This window comes from Sardina pilchardus, chromosome 16 (genome assembly GCF_963854185.1).
Source record: "Sardina pilchardus chromosome 16, fSarPil1.1, whole genome shotgun sequence".
In the NCBI taxonomy this organism is placed as follows: domain Eukaryota; kingdom Metazoa; phylum Chordata; class Actinopteri; order Clupeiformes; family Clupeidae; genus Sardina; species Sardina pilchardus.
The window spans coordinates 18,400,184-18,413,849 of NC_085009.1; the positions used below are offsets into that span (position 1 = coordinate 18,400,184).

A 13,666-nucleotide genomic window follows, 5' to 3' on the forward strand; every position below is an offset into this window, starting at 1 on the left:
TGGAAAAGCAAAGAGAGATGACAAGAGGAAAAATGTTACAAAGTAAACTGAAGAAAATGAATGGAGGGGGGAGGCAGCAAAAGTGGATGAATTGTTCAGGGGAGATGACTGAAAAGTATGACATTAGTTAATTAGTACAATAATAAAGGGGATCATCATAAGTTAATTACTTGTTTTTCTGTTTCTTTTCTATCACAAATGTTGATACTTAGCGAGAGACATGAATGATTTTTTTGTGACAACCTTCACAATTCAAAACATTTGGTCTTCTACAAATATAATAGAAGATGCAAACATACGTGTGAGTGGAGATGACTCTTCTGTTCAGTGAAGAAGAATGATCACAGTGATGATGGCATTAAAACAATAAAAATGAGTAGGTTACATTTACCATAAGGTTTTGGTAAATAAGCCTTTGAGCTAATCATATTAAACATTTCTTAACATTTCTTAAATACACACTACTATTTTGGATCAGTACCGCATAGTCTGTTGTGGGAGGCCTTTGACTACTTTAGAATTCCAGATAGCATTAAAAGCCTAGTGAAAGCATACTTTTTGGATATTCAACTATGTTTTACTACTTCGGAGTACACCACAGGGTGGCAGCAGCTTGAGATAGGGATTATGGCGGGATGTACCATCTCCCCACTTGCTTTTACAATGGCAATGGAGGTCATTATTAGGGCATCAAAATGGGTAGTGGGTGGGGAGAGATTGCAGGGAGGGCTACGCCTCCCCCCTGTTAGGGCTTTCATGGACGACATGACAACTATGACGTCTACCGTCCCATGCACCAACAGGTTATTGGATAAGCTAAATAGCAATCTGCAGTGGGCTAGAATGAAGGTGAAGCCTAGTAAGTCTAGGAGTCTCTCAAGGGAAGGTAGTAGATAAGACCTTTGTTATTGATAAGGAGGGGATGCCCACAGTTATGGATAAGCCAGTGAAGAGTTTGGGAAGATGGTATGATGCAAGCCTTAATGATAAGGTACAGGTTGAAGAATTAAGACAGGTCACTAGGCAAGGTATTACAAAAATTGACAAGTCAGGACTACCAGGTAAGCTTAAGTTGTGGTGTTTGCAGTTTGGCTTATTGCCCCAGCTAATGTGGCCATTGACAGTCTATGAAGTTCCTCTGTCAAAGGTTGAAAGGTTAGAAAAAATGATCAATTCCTTTGTGAGGAAATGGCTTGGAGTGCCTCGCTGCTTAAGCAGTGTAGCCTTGAACGGGAGGGGCATTGTAGAGTTGCCAATATCTAGTCTGACAGAAGAATTTAAGTGTGCTAAGGCTAGATTGGAAATGACTCTTACTCAGTCTAAGGACCCAGTGGTGAGGAAAGTTGCACCTACAGTTAAGGCAGGGAGGAAGTGGAACCCAGAGCAGGCAGTTAAGCAAGCTCAATCAGCATTGAGGCATAGAGACATAATGGGTCATGTGCAGCATGGGCGGGGGGGTCTAGGTTTAGACATAAGTAAACCTTTGTGGAGCAAGGCTTCTGCAGGAGAAAGGAGGAAAATGGTTGTGGAGGAAATGCATAGGCAGGAGGAGACTGTTAGATGTACCAAGGCAGTATCACAGGCAAGACAAGGGCAGTGGGTAAACTGGGAAGGGGTGGAAAAAAAGCAGATTAAATGGAAAGATCTATGGGGCATGGATGCTGGCAGGATTAGATTTATGTTAGGTGCTACATATGATGTGCTCCCATCTCCCAAGAACTTAAGTCAATGGTTTGGTGAGGATGATAAATGTACACTTTGTTTGTGTGTGGGCAGCCTCCACCATATCCTATCAGGGTGCAAGGTAAGCCTCACCCAGGGGTGCTATACATGGCGTCACAACCAAGTACTGAAATGCTTAGCAGCAGCAATTGAGGATAAGCGGAGAGAAGTTAACTCATTAGCAGCAAGTAAGGATGTTAAGCAAATTAACTTTGTACGTCAGGGGGGTCAACAGCGTTCCACGAAGGCCAGGTGTAAAAACGGCTCTTTAGTTAATGGAGCGAGGTGGGAAATGAAAGTTGATCTAGGCCAGCAGATGGCAGTACCTTCGCATATAGTGAGCACTAGGTTGAGACCCGACCTTCTGCTTTGGACAGATAGAGATAAAGTGGTTTTCCTGGTCGAGTTAACTGTTCCTTGGGAAGACAGAGTAGAAGAGGCCAATGAGTTAAAGAGAGCAAAATACACTGAAATAGCAGAGGAGGCAGCGCAGTGAGGTTGGAGTGTGAGATTAAGGCCTATTGAAATTGGTGCACGAGGGTTTGTGGCCAGATCTGCTATTGGCTTGCTGTCTGAGTTGGGCATTCATGGACAAAGTCTAAGGCAAGTGGTTAGTAACATGTCTTTGGCAGCAGAACGAGCAAGTGAATGGTTGTGGGTAAGGAGAAACTCTACTTCCTGGGGTAAGGTAAGTTAGCTGGCTTATTTGTTCTGTGTTTGAGACACGGTGCCTAGGTTTATGGTGTGTTGGTAAAGGTTTTTAAGGGTATGGTTCAGTCCACACCGACGGGACGGACCATGCCTAGGATAGTGAAGAGTATTTGGTTATTTTGTGATGGGGGTGGTAGCATGTAGCGCAAGCTAAGACAAGCAAGTTGGCTTGTTGCAATGTGGTAGTATGGAGGCAGCATGTGGTGGTAGCATGTAGCGTAACGCAAGCTAAACTAGTGGTAGTATGGAGGCAGCATGTGGTGGTAGCATGTAGCGTAGCACAAGCTATACTAGCTGGTTTGTTTGTTGCAATGTGGTAGTATGGTGTGTTGGCTTGTTGCAATGTGGTAGTATGGAGGCAGCATGTGGTGGTAGCATGTAGCGTAGCACAAGCTAAACTAGCTGGTTTGTTTGTTGCAATGTGGTAGTATGGTGGCAGCATGGAGGGGAGTGTCTCCAGGACGCTGGTTTCACTGTTAAGCCTTCATGAGGTGTCGTGGGCCTAACTTAACGAAACATCGGTGAATGAGGGTGCCCACTTGATAACTCCAATGACATGCTGTATACCATATACTGCTGTGGGATTGGCCATCTGTTTTGTGTTTGTGACCATTGGTTAACAGATTGGTGGTTAGCCTGCTTCTTTAAGCTAATTTTGGACAGGGGATTCTTAATGTGTGTTTGCCTTGGATTTTGGCACAAGGGATTTTAACATCTACTGTAATCCTGTGTATTAATGTAATCAACTTAGTCTTTGTAAATCATACAAATGATTTATGACAGACAAAAAGGGAAAATTCAAGCTTATGTAGGGTGCCCAAATATTTGCATGTAAATGTATCCATGTGTACCTGTCTCATCACTTTTAATAATTTTAGTATACCGGAAACCTAGAATAGAAAAAATAAAACAGAGATGAGATTAGAAAAATGCATAAGTCAAGCCAAATGCATACAGTATGCACCGAGTGTCAGTCAGGCGGCGGGCAAATAGTGTCTTCCTCATTGTTGAGACCAGTGGTTAGTTGGTATTAACGCTGGCTCACTCGTGCATCTAATGTGTGTAAGGGTGTTGGCATGCATACCTTTCATATATGAAAAGAAAAGTAGAGAGAACCCCAGCAGCACTAGGATAATAATAGTTATGAAGGCAGCTCTCCATCCACCTGCAGAGAACAATCAGCTATTACAATCAAAAGTCGGTAACCTAGATTCACTACATATTCATATTGCAGTCCCTGAAATATCTTGTGATCGGTATGGTCCATATTCACTATATACTGTAAACTCACTAGTGGTGTTGGCCAAGGGGATAGTCTCTGCCTGTGTTCTGGCGATCTGAGGTAACACCCTACCCTGCTTCATCTCCTGATCAGACAGATACACAAAGCAGGAGATCCACTCTGACTTAGAGGGAGAGACCAGTAGCCATGAACTCACTCTCACCAGACCATCAGCATCTGAATGGAAAAAGAGGGTGGGAGAACATGATCTAAGAGTAGGCAGATGTGTTTTCATCTAACTATTTCTTGATAATGCTAACAATTGTAGGATGGCTGACACCAGAGTTCACCCAGGCTAGACAGCAGCTTGTAATCATGTTCTGTTTACCTGTTGTGTATTCACAGACTGGGTTGTTGTCATTATATTCTCTTCCTTTTCTGTTTCTCCAGGTGAGTGTTGGTTGAGGAGACCAACCATCCGACACACAGGTAACATTCAACTGGTCTTTGTCCACTACAGTATATGAAAGCAGGGGAACTGAACCTACAACTGACAATCAGATGTACAGAATCAAGAGGAGCTTAAGATGCTAATTGTAATAAAAAAAAAATAACAGAAATATTACAAGTATGTCGAGGATATCGACCATCAATAAATGTTCACTAATACAGTTATACTTGAACATGCACAGTACCTTTCATGTTCAGGTACACACTGGCTTTTTCATACCAGAGGTCACTCTTCACAAAGCATTCATATGCTCCCCTGTCTGCCTGCATGAGGTTCTCCAGTTTTAGAGACACGTCTCCCTTCTCCAGGTCCCCTACAAGAGAACCTCTCCCCCTGTACTGAGGGTCCGCAGATGTCTCCTTGATCTGCTGGTTCTCGTATAACAGAACTGGAGTTTTAGCCTCATCAGTTCTGTACCAGTGCACTTTAAATGGTAGAGCATTAAGAGGAGGGTTGATCTGGCAGGGCAGAGTGGCAGAGGATCCCAGCTGGACTGGAATCGGGCCATCAGGAACTGATAAACTGAAATTCGTGACTGGAGACCGAAGGCACAGAGGCAGGATTTGTGATATACAAACATGACTGGGACTTGCTGAATGTGACTGACCAAACTGAACATATTGTAGGAAATGCCACCAGTTTTCTTAAAATGTGTTGCTCTTCTTCATTCCTTCCCAGGCAAATAACCAACAATATTCCTTTGGAATTTCAATGAAAGCGCCATCTGCCCATACTGTACTGTATGTGGTTTAGTGTTACTTCTATTACTTATTGCTGCTATAGTTCTTATACATTGCATTGTATTTCTTGGATCCATAATCTATAGGGGAAAAAAATAAAAGTAATTTGAATAATCTTACCTGCTGCAGTATTTCCGAGGCTCAACATCATCCCCATCAAAATCACCAACATACTTTCGTTGACTGCAACCTCAAATTACGTTGTTGAATCTTGTATCAAACGATTGAGAAATATTCTTCTTAGCTTATATAGATGATGACATCCATTATGAAAATTGATATTCACTGGTTTTCCCATCTTTACTCATATGGAGGAGTTAGAGATCCTGGTGTTAATTTAAGTTTCCTACCTATGGCAAGTTGCATTGTAAATTACTGTAGCTCTGGGGTAGCAAAAATCTGAGTTTGCCATCGAAACGTACTGAAGATTACAGTACCTCCTCGAAGGCAGAGGACAAAAGTGTGTTGAGCAAAACATCTGCATTTCACACTGCTTCATCCCCGTGAGAGTTTAAGAGGTGCGATAATTCAAAATCCCCATGTTATTTTCCCATAGAAAAAAATCGCAAGATACAGGATCTCAAAGATTGTAGGTTAAGGCTAGATAAAGTAGATTAAAGCTTTTGGATTACCATGATTATGCTGGTGTGTCTGTATACCCTTCAAATTCACTTTGGCTAAATCCCTTCTCTAAGTTAATGATTGATATGGTGGGCAAAGACCAAGGCCATTTTCTATGATTCTGCTGCATAGAGCACACCATGTTAAAATAATAGTAATAATAAAAAAACAATAAATACATTCTGTTAATCTCAATGTATGTTAAAATATTGTGAATTACAACATGCTGTTACCACTGATCCCAATAGAAAATAGTGTTGTTTGTAAATGCATTGTTTTTGCCAATATGAACTAGAAACATATGCAACCAAAATGAAAGCACACTCTCATAAAACAAAGTGAGGTAAAGTTAAGAATGTATTGATGCTAACTGCCACCTGTAATCATTAGCGGAGGTAGATTGGCATTATTTAGGACTAGCCTTACTTACTGTACATGCAAGATGTTTGAATTCTTTCTCCAGGAGGTTGATAAAGACCAATAAGTTTCTCTCTTCATACAGCGTACTCCATGTGCAGCAAGTGCAGCAAGTGTGACTGTAACATAAAACAATAAAGTAGCATTGACTTTACAAGGGATCAAAGGTTTTGAATCTATCACATGATATGCAATAATAGATGAAATACTACTTTAGCTCTTTTCATATACCCTTTGTAAGTCATTAAAATATGTGTGTTCTCTTGTGCAATACCATAATTTGTCTAAACTGACCCAAAATTATGAAAATTGTAAAAAAAAAAAAAAAAAACCTCAAAGTAAAACTGAAAAGCTGGATGCCAGACGGAGTGGAATCACTTGAGCACACGTAAACTAGTCGTAACGAGTCACACCACCATTTTGTGATTAAGATAACCACGGCTCCTCTGTGATTGTAGTCTGTGCTGCCCTCTGTAGACAAGAAGGATCATTACAAGAAAGAGCCAATCATGACACAGTCAAAGGAGCTATGCCACACTATTTTCAAATATTAACATTTCCTGAGATGCTTTTACCAAGTTGGATTTTATTTATTTTCCTAATGAAGTTCTATCATGTTGTGAAAACCTTACTGAACGAGGCTGATTTTACAGCTGAACTTTTTTTTGATAAAAGGTAGGAGCATAATAAATTACAACATTGTGATGTAATTATACACTTTTACCCACGCTCTATGACCATATTTCAAATTCAGCAAGAAAATAATATTTCCTATTGCAAGACCAGACTGTGGGAACGCACCAATCAAGAGCCAATAGAGACACAGCTGATAAGGAGAAAGTGGAGCTGGATAGGCCACATACTAAGAAAAAGCAAAACGGCAATAATCAAACAGGCACTAACATGGAACCCACAAGGCAAACGGAAAAACACCTGGAGAAGGAGCACAGAGCTAGATGTGAAAAGAAGGGACTGACGTGGAAACAGCTGGAGAGGATGGCACAAGACAGACGGAGGTGGAAACTATTCATCAATGGCGTACTGTATGTTCCGAAAGGAATACAAAGGCCTAAGTAAGTAAGTAAGTATCGCAACACCACTTTTACAGAGTTATTGCGAGATTTCTTTTGTAGATAAAGTCAATATGCTCTAAAGTTGGTCTGTTTTACAACCTGAGAATAAAATCATTAAAACATGCGCATGCCTTAATTACAACAAGCACAATAAGCAAATGATTTAGCAAAATGACCACACATTTCAGTGAGATGAGCTGAGCACACATTTTAGTCAAATGAGCACACGTGTAATGCACATGGAGCGCACATTAGTAAAATAAATCATATTTAAAGATACAGTATGAAAAATCTCACAATGACACCTCCTGCTGGGCTCTGTACCCAAGAAAGACATAAATATATGTTAACAATGAATAAAGAATGACAGTGAATCACACTCAGTGTATCATTCATACTTTGTAAACTGCCATATATTACACCAACAGATATTGTTTGTGAGTTTGTGCTATGAAAAGAAGTCACACAAGCTGCCTTTACTCATCATCACACAAAGTTAGAATTAATTTGTTTCATCCATAATTGATGTATGTTTATATTTCATCTAACATAAGTTTATGCTTTGACATTCTCTTTAAAAAAAAAAAAAGTAAATTATGAAACAGTACAGTTGTCATTAAAGTAACAGGAAAACCAGATATAGAGACCAAAGGCACCAGACTCTACGCATATTGATGAGAAGTTGGACACTACTGACTGTAGCCAGCCCCTGGTGGATATGTGATGTACTGCAGATTTTAAACTTCCTCATTTGGCTTTTTGTTCAGTATTGAAGGTTGCCGCTCATTGTGTGTGTGTGTGTGTGTGTGTGTGTGTGTGTGTGTGTGTGTGTGTGTGTGTGTGTGTGTGTGTGTGTGTGTGTGTGGTGGTTGGCGTGGGTGGGTGGAAATAAGTTCGGGGCTCTTTTGTGTTATCCAGCACACTAAAGCCCTCACTGCATGTTTCAGACCACTTAAGGTGAGAAAAGACACAACTAATCAACTGGCAGACAAGACAAAAAAAGTGTACTTTTTGCTATAGTATCCTCTATATATTGCTTTGTTTTGTGTGTTTTCATATTCATTAGTGCGTGTCTATTGAGTTCTTAATCCACATTAAATACCAAGTTTAGATGCAATTTAGGTCTGCCACCTTTGTGTATTGTAATCTACAAAGGTGATTTCCTGAATTTTCATATTTTTATTTGACTTCAGGATGGACCATGTTACATGTAGGAATGTAAGAATAGTCTTGCTTTACTCTGTTTATCTACACTATTACAACTTGGAAAGTCCCACATGGTGCACAAAACTCTGCAGTCGGCAACAGGCTCGTTTGGTTTAAACCTTGCCGAGTTTAACAAGCTTGCATTCTTCTAAAAGTTCAAGTTATACAGTTGCATGGCATGTATATTCATGGTGTTCTATAGACCCTTTCAATCTGTTCCTAGAGCTTTCCCGATTGAAAAACTTTCAGTTTTGTAGCTGACAGTGTAGCTTAATGTTGTACAAAATGTTGACTTTAAAACAGGATTGTTTATTATTATCTTTGTTTGTCTCCAAGTTACTATTAACTCACCAGAACTGTTTTAGGAATGCATGTTTGCATGTGTGGTTAAGTTATTGAAAGGATCAATAGAACAGTCATACGACATTCTAAACACAGCACCAGCTGATAGTAGAAGCTGAAATGGTTGTGAGAATTGGGACATACAGTAAACTGCGCTCTACAGGATGTGGTATGAGCCACCCCCAGAGCACACGGCTCCTCCCCCAACGCCTTTACACTTTTGTTCCCTCTATTTACAGGAAACAGTGTCAGTGTCAGTGATGTTTTACCACAACAGCACATTCGATGATTATGAGACTGAAAACCTGTACAACTACAGCAATGAGGTTTGAATAAATTATTTCTTTACCATTCACTTGTTGACAGTTAAAGCTTAGTGAGTAACATCAATATGGCAGAACCTAGAAAAGCCTGTCCAGTGCCCACTCTGGTCATCCTCACAACAACTCATAGTCCCTTCCTTGAAATAAAAGGTTATCTCTCTTTTTTCTTTTTTTTTAGCTCAGTGGCTCTTAGTTGTTTTGGCAAGTTTAATCTCCTTTCTCATTCCGTTTTATGATTGATGTATTATTTCTTACTCTATGTGATTCATACAACACTATAGTTTTCTTTGCTTGTTTATTTGATCTATCTTAATTCTTTTTGTTTATCTATTTACAGTATGTCATTCCTCTTTAAGTCCTCTTTTTCCATCTCTGTTTCTATACTTATATTGCAATATTTTGTACTACCAACTTGTATTACCAACTTTTGGTCAACTCCTGTAGTTTTATATGAAGTGATTAAAGTTAAATAAATGGACTTGACTCTAATATAATGCTTTATGATGACTGATTTTAAGAAAATATGAAAAAAAAAACATGTTTGTTTTTCATTTCACAGGCAGAAAACTCCAGCGCAGTGTATCCCAGCAACAGGTCTATGGATTATAACTCACAGGCCATTCCTCTGATCAGTAGCAGCTACCTCATTATCAGTTCGTGTGGTGGTCTTCCTCTCTTTGGCTGGGCAGTCTATAGTCTCCATCTTCACTGGAGGTGCAACAGACGACTCTCGACCTTCGTCATCTTCCTCCTCCTCATTGACGCTCTGCAGCTACCTCTGAGTCCTGCTTTAGTAGTCGGTGCTCTAAGAAAAGACTTGTGCTTGGGAGATGTCTTCAGATGCGACCTAGTTTGGTATCTCTGGCTGGGTTTGAGTATCTGCGGTCTGAATCTCCACCAGTTGGTGGCGCTAGAGGGGATTCTGTCTCGCAGAGACCTGCAGTGCTCTGCTCCGTTGGTCTCTCTGCCTTCCTCTTTGCTGATCTGTTTGACTGAGTTGGCTCTTCTCGTGTGCGTGGTCACGCTGAAAATGATACACTCAAGTACACTGGACTATTTCATTGGTTTGGTGGAATTCACATGGTGCCTAGCTGCATTTGTGATGTCTTTGGTTGTGTGTGTGTTTTTTTGTCAGTCATCATATCCATTGAATCACACACATTCCCGTGACAAGACAGCAGAGCGAGTGATGCTAGCAATAGCTGCAACGACCAGCTTTGTTTTGTACAGTCTTTCTATCCCGGCCCTGGGGAATGTATATTTAAATTCAATTGAGGACAATATTTATATGATACTTTACAGTATATCTATCTCACTTAGTAGTTTCCGACTGATAGCGGACCCTCTCCTTTGTGTTCTAGCCTGTAGGAAGCCTCCAGAAAAAAAGGCAGGAGAACAACGTCTAATTGACCTGAGGCTTGTGTAAATCTGCGTCATCTCAGCATTGACTTGAGGGTTCTTCATATTAGCTATCAAGTACTTGGATTTAAGGATAACAATTTGATGGATAAAGTTCAAAATAATTTTCATCCTACATTGTTTTTTTCTTATGGATACTGATATCTTAAAATAGCATTGATGCTTTTTCCACACATTTGGTAAAAAGCTTAATTGTTTAGATTGTGGTGCTCAAAGTGGCCAAGGTTACTGTTGACCTCTCCTTTTCTGATCACTTCCCACTAAGTGGGTAATAGTTTAAATAATTTTATATGAATTTGAAGGCATAACTACAAACAATTATTTAAAGCTGAGTACGGTTTGGGAAAAAAAATGAGATGCCACTATGCGGCAGCAGTTCTGCTGGTGATAAGTTATCAATAAATTGACACCGAGTTTCTATACATCATTTGCTTGGTCATGCTGGGTCTGCAGGGTTTTTCATTAACATCATCAAAACTGAACATTCATGTGAAGTACTTAATTTTTATTTAGATACATACATAGAGTCTTTATTGTCCCATCGGGATAATCATTTCCACACATTTTCCTTTCATGTTCCATAGCACAGCAACACATGTAACACATGTATCCCATCCGCCCATGTGATATATATCTCATCCACACGGCACATACAGCATATGACCTATAACAGTAACATATACCCCCATCCTTATTCCACACCAAACGGACACATCACATTCAGACACCCACATAGACACATCAAAAGTGAAAACTACCTATAATATAGTGCATCAAATTCCTCCCTGCTCATATACTAGAGGACTTGTGATCTTAGATCAGTGTATGTCAGTGGTTGTTCTGTGGTCAGTGGTAATTCTGACGGTGACCCATTCTGAGTGCATGTGCCAGTGTGGACATTGCAATCTGAGGGGAAGAAATGTGTGCGGGCACTGCTGACTCGGTTCGCTGTATCAGGTCTCCTCTGATAGATCAGTGCATTCTGTCTCATGTTTTAAGTAGCTTTTGGGACAGCGAATACGTTCTTGAATCAGAGTTATATTAGCTTCCAGACAAATGTCACCTTCAACTGTGTGGAGTGGGGAATACCCAAACTCATGAAGGGTAGAAAGTTAAAACAAAGACATAATAACTTTCTGTCAAGTCATTTTACACACTAACGAAAATGAGGAATGGTATGTCGAGAGTGGATAATAAATCCATTTATGAGCAATGCACACCGTGCTAAATTGACTAATTAATTGTCTCTGTTTCCTCCGATAAGTGAGATGAAGCAGTAGGCCTCATGTTCACATGGCTTATTTGCCATCTAGTGGTGAGTTGCATGAATTGCATGGAGTAGGACAGACATTTTTTTTTTATATAGATGAAGCAGACAGAATACGAAGATATGGATAACACACAATAAGAAATACTATGTTCATTCCTAAGGCAATTTGACCATCTCAACAGCTCTGTCTTGTGCATGTAAACAAGCACAAACATAAAAGTAGAATAAGTTTAAGAAAAATAAAATAATAATAATAATAATAATAAAGTCACATTAATCATCAGCAAATTGCATATTGTGGCAAAGAGGAGAGTCAAGTAGAGTTGTAAAGTTTTGTTGATTATTGGAGGGAATGATCTTATGTGTCTCTCAGTGGGTCGTTTTGGGGAGACTGGCATGTCACTGAAGTTTCATTTAGGGGATGAAATGTGTTGCTCAGGATGCATCAGCTAGTGAAGGTATAATGGGTTTTATATTGAAACCCCACTGGTTCTAACACTGAGTTGGGATAACTAATAGAAAAGCTACCCATTTTGCAACTATCAATCAATTAAATTGTATGGTATTGTATCCTATACTGTACTGTAGCCTTGCACATTGAAAGTAACATTAATGTTCATTGAGAAGAAAAAGGGGGTAAAAATCCATTCCAGGCCTTAATTTGTTAGGGCTAAAATAATAGTCTTTTTAACATTTACAATCCTACCAAGTGCCTGGATATGGCCATGTTTCCTTTTTCTTCTCAAAGAGAACATTTAATCTTTCCCAGAGCACTGTGGGATACAAGAGGACACCTTGTCGCCCCAGTTGGAGGTTCAAACAATATCCAATTTTTTGGTTGATTTGACCATCAGTTAACTTCCAAAACAAACACTTTAGTTTTGATAGACATAGCAATAAATCATCAGAGGGATTCCTGTTAAAACAGGAATTGACAATATTGACATATTGGAGATTGACATATTGGAGGTGTCAACATTTGACACCTCCAATATGTTTAGTGTTCTAAAAATGTCAAATTGTTATAGTTACCAACTTCATAGCCAAGGAGCCAGAAGTGAATACATGGATGGCTATAAAAATGGTGCTTTGATAACCCCTGAGCTAACTCCATAGTTTGTGATCTCTATGGCCATTCAGTGTTTGTTTGCACCTCCAACAGCATAACGTACGTGGTTAGCACCTGGTAACCGTCCAAAAATGCCCTCAAATGCCCACAGATGCCTGGATGTTTGTGTGAAAAAACGAGTGTGTGAGTGCATGCAAAAGAGAGATTTGAACTTATTACAGTGCATGAAAATGCACTGTACTGTTCTTCCTAGGCTTCTTATTCTTCTTCTTCTAACGCTCGCAATTCAGCTTGAACCGTTTAACGTAGAAACTTCATTCAAACGTTGTTGCGTAGGTCTTGCTTATGCCATGTGTGCTTTGTATTTTTCAACTTTGTAACTTTTATACTTTTTAAACTATCAGTTAAAAACTATTACAATTTCCCCCATAGACTTAACATTGCTCATTATGACATCACGGCAGCAATTAGAATCTTACGCCAGGTGGCCGGCCACCTGGGCACCAACTGTCAGTTTCTCTCAGGCTTTAAGCATACAATCTCTCTGAAGACTACACATATCCTGTTAAACTGTTTCCTCTGTCCACAACTGTTTCAAAATAAAAGTCCTCACTGCAATAATACACTATTAAATCATTTAACCATTGAAACTACTCAACTATTGAACTGTTCAACCATTCCAACTGTCAGTTATCATCCACTATGCCTCCAGTCAACTACATGAAACCTCCATGTACCTAGCAACCAACATAGCAACCATTAAAATTAAGTGTTTATGACCGTTTCCATAGCAACCAACATGATTATACTGCAGTAACTTCTTGTTTCCTGATAGTGGCCACCATGGATACCCTAGCAACAAATGTTTCAAAATAAAAGTCCTCACTAGCAAGTTAGCTATTTAGCATGGTTAGTATAGTTAGCATTGTTAGCATTTTTAGCATAACTGCAAAAAATCATCAACTAAGTTAGCTAATCAACCTGGTTAGCATTGTTAGCAAATTTAGCATAGTTAGCATT

General features: G+C 39.6%; 2 protein-coding genes across 2 annotated transcripts; one reads left to right on the top strand and one right to left on the bottom strand.

Annotated features, from left to right (window-relative positions):
* Positions 1 to 2,495: 2,495 nt before the first annotated feature.
* On the bottom strand, positions 2,496 to 5,197 carry LOC134059573 (butyrophilin-like protein 1). The gene is made up of 6 exons (XM_062516018.1): positions 5,027 to 5,197; positions 4,351 to 4,701; positions 4,044 to 4,205; positions 3,725 to 3,892; positions 3,285 to 3,323; positions 2,496 to 2,524 (listed from the first exon to the last, which is right to left on the bottom strand). The coding sequence occupies exons 1-6, from the start codon at positions 5,076 to 5,078 to the stop codon at positions 2,496 to 2,498; spliced, it is 801 nt and encodes a 266-aa protein (XP_062372002.1). The 5' UTR covers positions 5,079 to 5,197.
* A 2,700-nt stretch (positions 5,198 to 7,897) lies between these two features.
* On the top strand, positions 7,898 to 10,772 carry LOC134059966 (uncharacterized). Its single transcript, XM_062516527.1, has 3 exons — positions 7,898 to 7,974; positions 8,805 to 8,891; positions 9,448 to 10,772. The coding sequence occupies exons 2-3, from the start codon at positions 8,826 to 8,828 to the stop codon at positions 10,312 to 10,314; spliced, it is 933 nt and encodes a 310-aa protein (XP_062372511.1). The 5' UTR covers positions 7,898 to 7,974; positions 8,805 to 8,825; the 3' UTR covers positions 10,315 to 10,772.
* Positions 10,773 to 13,666: the final 2,894 nt, after the last annotated feature.

Coding starts and splice junctions, on each gene's coding strand:
- LOC134059966 (XM_062516527.1), top strand. CDS start 8,826: ATGTTTTACCACAACAGCACATTCGATGATTATGAGACTGAAAACCTG. Junction 8,892..9,447: donor TGTACAACTACAGCAATGAG/GTTTGAATAAAT, acceptor TTCATTTCACAG/GCAGAAAACTCCAGCGCAGT.
- LOC134059573 (XM_062516018.1), bottom strand. CDS start 5,078: ATGTTGGTGATTTTGATGGGGATGATGTTGAGCCTCGGAAATACTGCA. Junction 4,702..5,026: donor CCTCGGAAATACTGCAGCAG/GTAAGATTATTC, acceptor TTCGGTCTCCAG/TCACGAATTTCAGTTTATCA. Junction 3,324..3,724: donor CCCCTTGGCCAACACCACTA/GTGAGTTTACAG, acceptor TTTCTATTCTAG/GTTTCCGGTATACTAAAATT.